The sequence below is a fragment of the Fundulus heteroclitus genome, unplaced genomic scaffold (genome assembly GCF_011125445.2).
Source record: "Fundulus heteroclitus isolate FHET01 unplaced genomic scaffold, MU-UCD_Fhet_4.1 scaffold_186, whole genome shotgun sequence".
In the NCBI taxonomy this organism is placed as follows: domain Eukaryota; kingdom Metazoa; phylum Chordata; class Actinopteri; order Cyprinodontiformes; family Fundulidae; genus Fundulus; species Fundulus heteroclitus.
In genome coordinates this window covers 191,201-203,328 of record NW_023396598.1, presented here as the reverse complement: position 1 = coordinate 203,328, position 12,128 = coordinate 191,201, and the positions used below count along the sequence as shown (strand labels likewise).

The following is a 12,128-nucleotide window of genomic DNA, read 5'->3' as shown; positions in this document are numbered from 1 at the left end:
AAAATATGCATTTACATGTACACTTATGCATACAAACCTACGGAAAATTATTTACAAGGATTTAAAAAGGTTGAGCAGAAATCATTTGTTGATTCTTGGACCCTGGAACCCAACATCGTATTTTAATTTAATCTGCAACTTTCACTTGTTTTCTAAATTGTTTTCAACAACCACTAATTATTTTGTTTCTTGTCAGTTTGGTAATCAGTAATAAGGATAGTTATTTCCTAAAAAAATACCTTTTTAGGCAGTAAACTGGATTCAGAGTACAGATTAAAACATGTTGCTGAAACACAAAAGTAGGAAACACAACCCATTACAGCCTCGACCAGCTCTGGTGAAGCTCACTGATTATTGAACCCACTTTTTGATTTGTTTGGTGCTCTGTTCGGGTTTCAACAACTATTTTTTTTAGTTTTCGAGACATCAACATTAATTTTCATTGCTTCTGTTTTCTGGATCTCTAGGTTCCAGCACCCTTCCTATATCAATTATCTGTAGTTCATAATTTTTTTTTCTTTCTTGGATTGACTAATAACTGGGCAATTTTTTACAAATAAAGACATAAAGAGCAGTGATGGGTTTCTTTATTCAAAAACACTTCACTGGAACAGTATTAAGTGAACCTATTGTGAACTAGTTAATAAATATATATATATATATATATATATATATATATATATATACACAAAATAAAACAATTAAATGTGGTCTATTAAATATAAGGTCTCTCCCTCCAAAGACTTTGTAATTAATGAATTGATTTTTGTCCTCTGGCTGCCAGAGGACTAAGTTAGTATAAATGAGTCAACTACCTCTAATTATATAAATTTTCACTCCCAGAAAATGGTAAATGGCTTGTACTTGTATGGCGCTATATCCAATGTCCAATTACCTCAAAGCACTTCACACTCCATTCAGTCATTCACCCATTCACACCCTGACAGAGTTAGTAGCCACAGCTGCACTGGGGCAGACTGACAAAGGCTGGGCTGTCATATAACAGTGCAGCACAATCCTCTGACCACCACCAGAAGGCAATTCGGGTGTTGCCCAAGTGTCTTGCCCAAGGACACAGCAACTGAGAGGGCTGAAGCAGGGGATTGAACTGGCAACTTGCCAATTGCATGACGAATCCCTAACTCCTGCGCCTTGTTGCCCTGGGATGTGGCAATCTTTAGAGAGATAACATGGAAAGAAGAGAGGTGATTAAAATGGCTTCATTATAAAACCCTTAGAGATATCCTTAAGGAGCGGCTGAACAATCACCTCAGGTTCATCAACTGGAGTAGAGGAAGGAGGTTCACTTGCACAATTTAATGTTTGATACTGGGATTGTGCAATTTAACCTTATTAACAATGAGTATTATACGGAAGAGGATTAGGGCCACTCAAAAAAAAAAAAGAAGTCTACTCAATTCTGACTTTTTTCTCAGAATTCTGAGATTAAAGTCAGAATTCTGACTTTTTTCTCAGAATTCTGACTTTTTTCTCAGAATTCTGAGATTAAAGTCAGAATTCTGACTTTTTTCTCAGAATTCTGAGATTAAAGTCAGAATTCTGACTTTTTTCTCAGAATTCTGACTTTTTTCTCAGAATTCTGAGATTAAAGTCAGAATTCTGACTTTAATCTCAGAATTCTGACTTTTTTCTCAGAATTCTGAGATTAAAGTCAGAATTCTGACTTTTTTCTCAGAATTCTGACTTTTTTCTCAGAATTCTGAGATTAAAGTCAGAATTCTGACTTTTTTCTCAGAATTCTGAGATTAAAGTCAGAATTCTGACTTTTTTCTCAGAATTCTGAGATTAAAGTCAGAATTCTGACTTTAATCTCAGAATTCTGACTTTTTTCTCAGAATTCTGAGATTAAAGTCAGAATTCTGACTTTTTTCTCAGAATTCTGACTTTTTCCCCCCAGAATTCTGACTTTTTTTTTTTTGGGCGCCAGGAAGGAAGGGATGTTGGTGCAACCAGTTTCATTGACAGAGATGTGAGTTGTGTGGAAGGGCAGGTAACATATACTGGTGGAAAATGAAGGAATTAAGCGACTTTTTACGTGCCCGAGGGATCCCTGAAGATACCATTTCATTAATGGAAGAGCAGAAGGTGAGTAAAACAAGAAAACTACTTTGGTATCTAAAACAAAACGGTTACAGCTAGCTGTTAACATGTTTGTTAGTTTACATCGATGAAATTGCCAATAGAATAGACAGCAGATGCGGTTTAGCAGAGTAAAGTAGGGTTATATTAACAATTTTAAATGGGCATTCCACTGAGAATCTTCACCAGCAATTTAAAATGGATTACTTTCACTGTGTTTTTAGAGTTTGACTGATGTTAAGACCTGGAGCTAAGAGGGCTAGCAGGCGGCTTAGCAGGCTAGCCCTCTTGAAACAATGCTATGCTGATGAGCAGAGCTCTAACTGTCACGCATTTACCACATTTCACTGACTTCACACGCAACACATGGCATTTCTCACGCATAAAAATAACAAAGCCCATCTGGGCTGCGGATGATCCGTTCACAGCTCTGTCCATCCAGAGCTCAGTCTAAACCCGCCTTCTACAGAGCTGTTTCAGCTTCTTTCACAACTTGTGGCCATCAGTTTAACCAGTGGTGAAAGTAAGCCGGTACAGTCCGGTAATGCGTAGCAGGAGACGAGGTGGGCGAGCGGCTCCCGAATGAAGCCTTTATTCAGAACCAGTCATAGTTGCACGCTGGATCAGAAAACAGATTCGCTAACCAGATTCAGTCTAATACACAATTTAGTATGCTTATAAGTGTCATTCTTATTAATTCTGCCTTTTTAACTACATGCGACGTGTTTCTGTGCCTCAGCGCTCTTACTGCTCTTCTCTCCTCCCTTCACTCGGAACCAGGTGCATTTATCAGCGGTCACCATTCAAAACGTGAATCAGTACGTTTAATGTCCTCACAGCCGTAGCAAAATGTTCCAGTTAAAGTCAGTAGCAGAGTTAGCAGCTCTGTTTAATGCTATTTTGTTTTTAAGACACAGAACGAGTGGTGCTTCGGTGGGCGTGCTGCCTTGCGCTTTAATTCAGGTGCGCATAATTCCATTACATTTATTTTTTTCTACGTCGGAGTTGCATTGTGAATGCATATCAAATACAAAACATATGAAATAGTAGGAAATACAATTCAAATGTTCTAAATCAGTTAAACTAATTTAACCTTGTTCCACATTCTTTAAGATGACTTTAGTTCTGTAACTTAGATCTGCAGTGAATCCAAGATTCACTCAAATATTCGTATGATGGTTTTAAAATATATTTGTCCCTTTTGTGTGTACATAGTTCCAGTTTATTTAATATCAATTTTCTTTAGTAGTTTTAGTTTCATTTTACTAGTCCAGTAAAGGATTTGTTGATTGGAATATATTGTTAAGTCAGGTAAACATTAAATCATCATGTTCTCTGGATCTTAATTTTATTTCTGATATTCACTGGACAATTCCTAACAGTTATTTAATAAACATTAAATAGGTTTGGAGATGGTAGGCCATAGTCACAGCTCGCGAAATCAAACTTAATGTGGGTTATAGTTTTTTTGTTTCTCTCTCTCTCTCTCTCTCTCTCTCTCTCTCTCTCTCTCTCTCTCTCTCTATATATATATATATATATATATATATATATATATATATATATATATATATATGTATGTATGTATGTGTGTGTGTGTGTGTGTGTGTGTGTGTGTATAGAGAGAGAGACAATTAAAAGAGCTTGTTGGGGACCACCGCAGCCTTGAACTGTGATCACAGGGAGACATGATGTTCGCGCAACCAGTGGGAAGGCAAAATGATTTGAGGAATGGGTGAATAGATGGATAGAAAGAAACAGGCTATCAACAAACATGTAGTTAAAATATAACATCATGATCCCTTTGGCATGATTTACAATGTTTATTTTTGTGTGTTTTATTTGTAATACTTTTTACCTTAAATAGACTGTATGTCGTAATATCTTTCTACATGACAATCAATCTAGTCTTTTCTTGTTTTAAATAATGGATGGTCCCATTTACTAAAAGGGTACGCTATAGCTCCCTTCTTACATTATTTTATTTCTCCTAAAATCTGTAGATAGCTCTAATGTTATTTACGGGCAGTTTTTTTTTTTTCCCACCCATGGGTGCAATGTTATTGGTGATCTTATTGATTTGTATGGAAAATGTTATCGAAAGTAATTCTTTTCTTGCTCTTTCTGCACAGATTGACTGTGATGTCATAGCGCTTATGGATGACGCAACTCTAGCAAATTACATCACCTCCTATGGAGACCGAATTGCCGTCTTCAATTTCTGCAGAAGCAAACAACCACTCTCAAAAAGAAAACAGGGACTTCTGCAGAGACTTCGTGAGAAAATGAAAAACAGAAAGGAAAGTACATCAGAGAACGCTTCATGCGAAAGAACAAGCCAGACAAAGAAGCAAAAAGCAACACGAAATGTTGAGATAGGATGGATACATAGTGATGGAAAAGTAACCAAACAGGTGAGAGCGAAGCAGGGAGGTGGCACTAGAAAAATTCAGATGGCCACTGACGCTGGATTAAGAGATATTCTTCAGGAAGGAAAGAAATTATTTTTCCCTGGTGGCAAATCTCCTAAGGGGCCAGAAACAGATTTTGAGTTTGAGGTTTGGGACTTTAAACAAAACCACCTTACTGAAGACACCTGCCAGAGTATTGCCGCTATGTATGAAGCAGCAAGGCTGACAATGTTACGTTTCTACATTTCAACAAAGCTAAAAGATCCTGAAGAAGAAGAAAGTGAGACATCTGATGTCATATTTGTCTTGGAAAGCAATAGCAGTGAAATTAATCCATTTCAAGTGGTTGAACTCCAAACTGGTTCGGAACTTTTAGGTGATTCAGAAATCACTTTCGGTCCTATTCTTGATGCTGAAGAAGATACAGAAGACACGTTAATCTATGAGGGTTTTCTTGCACCGCTTAGTCCAGCTAATCCAGAGGATGTAACAACAATCACTGTACGTCACACTAACACTTTAAATGACATTATTAGTGCTTTCTCTGATGCCGATATTATGAGAAAAACACTGAATGTGAAGCGCATACTTCCAGACAACACAGAGGAAGCTGGCAGTGGATCAGGGATACTGAGAGATGTACTCACCTGCTTCTGGAATGAATTCTATGAGCGATGCACTCTTGGTACAACAGTTAAAGTGCCATTCATTCGCCATGATTTCACTGCTGAAAAATGGAAGGCAGTTGGACGAATACTTTTGAAAGGTTACCAGGACTGTCAGTATTTTCCAAACAAACTTGCAATCCCCTTTCTTGAACAAGTGCTTTTCAGTGGTGTTTACAGTGATCTTAAAGGACAGTTTCTGCAGTTTGTCAGCAGTCAAGAATGTGAGGTTTTGAGGGAAGCAGTTAAGAATTTTTCTGCTGTTGATTTAGATGATCTTGTCGAAGTTCTTGATAGTTATGGCTGTAGAAAACAAATAACTGCTGAGACTCTTCCTACCATCCTTGATGAAATAGCACACAAAGAGCTTGTCCAAAAACCAATGTTCGTCATTGACTGCTGGAGGGAGGTCATCTATCCACATCTTTCCATTACTCCAGAGGCACTAAGTAAGTTGTTCTCTGACCTGCAACCAACATCAAAAAAAGTCTGCAAGCTGCTGAAATTTTCAGATGATTTGTCTCCAAAGCAAAAAGAAGTGGGAAACCATCTCAAAAGATTCATCAGAGAGCTGGATGACATTAAACTTCAGAAGTTTATGCGATTCTGCACTGGATCTGATCTTATAGTAACAAATGTTATCTATGTGGAATTTCAAAATATGACAGATTTTACAAGACGACCAGTGGGACGCACATGTGGGAGCATCCTGCAAATAGCTGACAACTATGAAAACTTCCCTGACTTCCGTTCTGAATTTAATGCAGTTCTTGAAAGCAATGTGTGGGTAATGGACATTGTCTAAACTCTTAAAGTAATCCACTACATTTGAACTACTCATGCAGACTGCAGCAGAGCTGCAAAAAGACAAAGGTTATGCATTTTGATCTTATGAAAGCGTCTCCTGTTTCATTTACCAATTTTTGCATGACCAGTTTTGGCTGAAAATAATTCATTTTCTTTTATGATGCTGAGTTTCAGATGATATAGTTGAAGTGTTCAAAAATGAATGAGTACACTGTTATTTACTACATCCAGAACTGTCTGCACCAGATCCAAATTTTCCAGCTGCATAATAGAAACCGTTACCAGCAAAAAAGAAAAATTACTACTACAGATTTGTTATGTGGCGTTTACTTTGTTACATATTTGGTGACAGTTTTGTATAATCAGTGACTCTTGTAAGTAAGGAGTAACAATAATTCAGATTTAGTTTTCTTTACAGTTTATGCACTTGTTATTTGAGGTAAGTTGATGTATCAATCTTTATTTTTTGCATTTGTACACAAAAGTACAATTGTAAATTACAGAAAACATGTTTATGTATTTTACAGTATTTTCTAAATGTGTATATATATTTGTTTCATGCACCAATCAAGCTGCATAATGAGTTCAGTGTGTTTGGAAGAAATTTACTAATTCCTTGTTATAAATGGAAACCCTATAATAGAGTGAGCTGATTAAGAGCTCTGATATTTGGTTGTCCATATGCCAAATTATCATCTTCTCAAGTTTGGTATTGATTTAACAGAATTCCAATGAGTTATTACTTTTTGATATGTGTGTGTTTTTTTTCCTAGAAAATTAGCACTTGTATCTCTAAACCCTAAATGATCTCCACACTTTGATATGATGTCTTACGAAAGCCCTGTATAAGACAAAAAGTTTTCTAAAAGTTGGCTCATTCTAAGTGCCATGCTGTTAGGATTAGCAAGAAAATGTTTCTGCTAAAGTTTTCCTAATAAAATGTTTTATCAAATTCTTTTTGTTTTTAATATTGTTTTTTTTTTATCTAGCTCCATCCATTTGAACAGGCCTCAAATCTTAAGCCTTACCTCTAGCCTTAAATATGTATTTTGCTTTTATTGACCAAATTAAAAATGTAGAAAAGGGTGGAATACCATTTATTTGTCTTTTTAAACATTTCGTTAAAATTGTTTAGGATACGCATGTATTACTTGTACATGGTCTCTTACATGCAATGGAAATATAACTTGGTAAAAAAAAATTGGCATAGGTGCAGGGATCCTGCAAATACAGTCAAATTATGTTGGGTTTGTGTTTCTCAGAGCTTCAGGAGTCACGTCAGATTAAGGGCTTTATATGACGGCTCACAAAGCATCATTATGGCAGGGACTAAAGTTAATTTACATGGAAAACAAAGGGGTCTTCAACTCCAGGGCTGATATCCTGCACATTTTAGATTTTTCTCTGTTTCAACACACCTGATTTAAATAATCCTGTCATTTGCAAGACTCTGCAGAATCTGACTGCATATTGTGGATGTAATTTGGCCATTTGATTCATATATGCTGGACCAGAGTCACATCTAAAAGTTATAGGACACAGACTCTCGTGGAGTGGACTTTAAGACCCCTGCACCCAAAAAAAAGAATGCATCTCCAATTTAAATGAATCTTTTCACTTGCCTAACTTAATTTATTTACAGTGGTTTAACTAGACAATTTATAAACTGAATAAATTAAGCTGGAGAAAATGAATCCAATTACTTATCAATTGAAGTACTCTTTTTAGAATGTGAGGTATAATATTAAGGTAATGATCTTCAAACAGGTGTATAATTATATAGCATTTTTTTCATTTTATTAGCACTAAAAGCTCCCCAGAAGGCATAACAGCTTGAAATATATATATGGAGATACATGTTTAGAAATGATTTAGACCTAGAAATATTGTTAATGCACGGGGGGGGGGGGGGGGGGGGGGGTATTCTGCAACTTTAGATGCAGAACACACCAGCACACTTAAATCTAAAGACTGAATACCCTCATCAGCATGTCAAGGAGTGCAGTTGAGGCCTGATAACAAGCTTGTTCATGTGATGCAGGTATGATAGCGAAAGGATACACTAAAGGTTGCAGAATGGTAGCTCTTGACAGGCCTGAAATTGCCCCCCATCCACAAGGTAATACAGGAGTGGTTTGCTTATAATACACTGGCTTACATATACAGGTGCATTGGGTGGTAGCCATGAATATTACAAAAAGGAGGCTAAAGAGTACAACAACGATTTTCATTTTATACCATGCAAAAGCTTTTCAACAAAACAAGTTTATATTAAATGGAAGATGGGTATACAACTTTAATGACATTAGTTTTTGCTGTATTAATACCTCCAATTTTACATCTTACACATACATTATCCAATTTAGTTTAGCAGGACAGCAAAGTTAGAAGAAAATTACATTTTTGTACATGCAGTTGAATGCATAGCTATTCAGAAGGATTTACATTGCTCACAAAACTGGTTATATCACAATATTTAGCTTTAAGTAACAGACCATTATTGTTCCATCTCATTGAACAAGGTAAAGTAAAAAATAATAACTATTGTAAAACGAGATAGCACCCAAACTACTTTTTATGGTGATCAGCAAAAGCCTGTCAACTGCTGAAATTTGCAGAGGATTTGACACCAGCTGAGTGAAAACATGGCAAGGCTATCCAGTCCAATGATCAAGATGAACAGAATCACTGTGTTTTAAATTTTCCTTTTAACTGCAGGAATTTTCTAGATACTTTGGAGTATTTCTTCTCTTAACTTAATATACAAATCAGCTGCAACAAGTGGATCTCTTGGGGCATCCCAGTCATTTTCTACCATAAGCAGACAACAAAGTTCAAAGATTGTTTCATCGCATGGATATTGGCCTTTCGGTCTACACTCTTCCATACACACAGTGATCTCATCCGCAACAATTGGTTTCAATCTATCCTGAGCCCTGTGTAGCTCTGGAAATGAGTACATCACTACTGGTCGACCTGATGCTGCACTAGCACTGGGCCGGATTCTGTGTGAGTTCCATGTGTTTACAACGTCATCAAGTTCATCCTGCATGAAAACAGAAAAGTGTAAATGTATTAAACAGACCATGTAATAAAGCAACATCAAAATAGCACTTTCAGCTAACAGCACATGTGTACAGAATATGGAGCAAATTTGTCTTTTTAATATTTAAACAAACAAAAAGAAATCTCAATCGAAAAATATTTGTGAACAAAACCTTTGAAATGGCAATCTAATGTCTTAATTTATTTTTAGAAGTAAAATTATGTTTCCAAAACCTTTTTTTTTATTTATATAAATTTTTGTTTGATTAACTAATAAAAAGGAATACCTTCTATAAACAAAGAGGTGCAACACTTTGTATTGGGTGTACAATGATTCCTCAATACATTTCATTTAGCATTAATTAACTGATAAAACTGCTTTCTGAAACCACACCCATAGGAGCACTGTGGAACACACTGGTAATTTAAACCATTTGGTAATACAGACAAATATGCTTCATGCAAATGTGCTGAGAAAGATCTATTAATAAAATCAATTCCAATAAAGTATTTAAAGCAAAACTGTATAACTTTTAGACGCTAAAGGTGCTACACTTGTAACATCCAGGTTTAGCACCCTGAAAGTAAATTGCAACACTGCACTGTAGCTAAATGAAAAAAGTCACCCTCTGTGTTTTGGGATCTGATTGCAGACCACTTTGGACCAACAGTGAGAAATCTTGGAGTTACTTGTAAAGACAAAGCTACATTCACCCCTCTATATTAAATCCTTCATCAGAGAACAAAAAAGATGTCATATCTGTTTTGTTGCCTAGCAAAAGCTTTCAGCTTAGTTAGCTCCTGTGTTTAATGGGAGCTCAGACTGCTGTAAAGCTGCGCTCTGTGTCACATAACTCATTCAGTGATGGATCCGACCGTCCCTGGTCAAATAGGTGAGTTTTGAGAAGGGCAGCCCTTGAATCTCTAATTAAACTGATCCTTGGGTCAAACATTACACAGTGCAGCTTGAAATGAAGATAAAACTTTTTTTCATGAAAAGACCTTTCACTGTATCACTGCAAATAACACCAAAATACACCAACAATAAAATGTTCTACATTACAAACAGTGACAATTCACTGCATTGGCATAAGTTTTTACCTGAATAAGATTAAGAAAGCAGAATTGGATAAGACTTTTGTCCAAAAAATCTCCTGTGAAGTGGCCATCATCCTGAAAAGTTTGAAATAAGTTCATCCAAAACTGTGCACTCTGTTTGCGGAGGGTAGCCCACCAGCCTTCTATACGCTGGTTGGCTGTACTTCTTCCATAAATGAAGCTTTTTTCCCCTGCAAAATTGTCTGTGTGGTTTCTCCGCAGAAAAATCTGCATTTGTTCAACGGAACTGTTTTCTGTGCCTCTATCGGCACGTATCCTCTCTGGACATCCATTGACACCTGAAACTGTTTTCAGAAAATAACTTGAAATCAATTTAGGGTCATTATTAGTGGTATAAGCCTCCATCCATAAAACATAGCGACTAAAGCCATCTATACAGCCACTGATGGCAATGCCATAGGGTTTTAGTTTATCGTAGCCATCCATGTGCCAAAGCGCATTTGGTCCTCTGCATTGGTACTGGCGTCTTCTTAAACGTCGAGCTCGCCTCAGTTCCACACCTTGTGGGTCAACCAGTTTGATTATCCTTCTTACAGTGTCTTGTGACACCACAAATCCCTTTTGAACTGCACGAAGATGTAGCCAACGATAACCTTGCATCTGTCCATTGGTCATGATTTCTTGTTGGACAAAAGCTAGCACTTCTTCCAGGTTTGACTGATTCTTCCGTCTGAACAGCCCAAGTCTTTTACAAATTCTTTTTAGAGTTCGTACACTTATTATAGTCTGATGACTGTGTGCTAACATTCCAAGTATTTCTTTGTTAGTGAAAGAAAGCCTGAAGTACAGGCTGACTAGGTCATCTAAATCTGACATTTCAGGAAGAGTGACTTTCACTTCAAGAGGTTCTGCAGAAGTCCTTGTCTTCTTTTTGAGACTGGTTGTTTGCTTTAGCAGAAATTGAAGAAGACAATTAGGTGTCCATTGGAAAGGATGTCATTTGCCAGAGTTTTTTCATCCACCAGCATGACATCACAGTCAATCTGCACACAAACAGAAAGAAAAGACAATTACTTTTTTCAGCATTTTCCCTACAACTCACTATGATCACCGTTAACATTGCGCCCATAGGTAGGAAAAACAAACTCGCTTAATAATGTAAGAGCTATCTACTGTTTAGAGGAGGAAAAAAATATTGGAAGAAGGGAGCTATAGCGTACCGTTTTAGTAAATGGACCACCCATCATTTAAAAATAAGAAAGGATTGTAATGTAGAAAGATATTGAGAAATACAATTTAGGGTGAAAAGTATTACAAATAGAACACGCAAAAGGAAACATTCTAAATCATCCCAAAGTGATCCTGTTGTTATTTCTCATCTATATATTTGTAATGTTTCTGACACTGTACCACTATATGTGCACAACCGTGGTTATTGTTAGCTAGTAAAGTTAGAGATCTTTAGTCCTCCACCACCTATAACTATGTAAGCAAACAATCTATTCTCATTATTAATATATATAAACATGTATTTAACCTTTATTTCATCTTCTAAAAGTTACTCAATTCAACATGTGAGATATATTATTCATATAGGTGAGTAACAACCTATAATACAGCTCCTGCTCAATTTCCTTGGAAAACATTCAAATAGAAGAACAATAACGTGCAACAGACCTAACTGGGATAATTCCAGCAATCGGCATCTGGTAAAGCCTCTATTCATGCATGTGATGTTACATTATGAGAGCTGTTTATTCCTCCATTGGCATAAGATGACAAACATGTTAACAGCTAGCTGTAACCGTTTTGTTTTAGATACCAAAGTAGCTTTCTTGTTTTACTCACCTTCTGCTCTTCCATTAATGAAATGGTATCTTCAGGGATCCCTCGGACACGTAAAAGGTCGCTTAATTCCGTCAATTTCCACCAGTATATGTTACCTGCCCTTCCACACAACTCACATCTCTGTCAATGAAACTGGCTGCACCAACATCCCTTCCTTCCTGGCGCCCAAAAAAAAAAAAGTCAGAATTCTGGG

General features: G+C 36.6%; 2 protein-coding genes across 2 annotated transcripts; one reads left to right on the top strand and one right to left on the bottom strand.

Annotated features, from left to right (window-relative positions):
• The first annotated feature begins 2,020 nt into the window (after positions 1-2,020).
• Positions 2,021-6,086, top strand: LOC118558966. The gene is made up of 2 exons (XM_036129569.1): positions 2,021-2,106; positions 4,233-6,086. Exons 1-2 carry the CDS (start codon positions 2,032-2,034, stop codon positions 5,979-5,981), a joined length of 1,824 nt encoding a protein of 607 aa, XP_035985462.1. The 5' UTR covers positions 2,021-2,031; the 3' UTR covers positions 5,982-6,086.
• Positions 6,087-7,910: 1,824 nt separating this feature from the next.
• Positions 7,911-12,094, bottom strand: LOC118558974. The gene is made up of 3 exons (XM_036129583.1): positions 11,936-12,094; positions 10,130-11,130; positions 7,911-9,029 (listed from the first exon to the last, which is right to left on the bottom strand). Exons 2-3 carry the CDS (start codon positions 10,961-10,963, stop codon positions 8,709-8,711), a joined length of 1,155 nt encoding a protein of 384 aa, XP_035985476.1. The 5' UTR covers positions 10,964-11,130; positions 11,936-12,094; the 3' UTR covers positions 7,911-8,708.
• Positions 12,095-12,128: the final 34 nt, after the last annotated feature.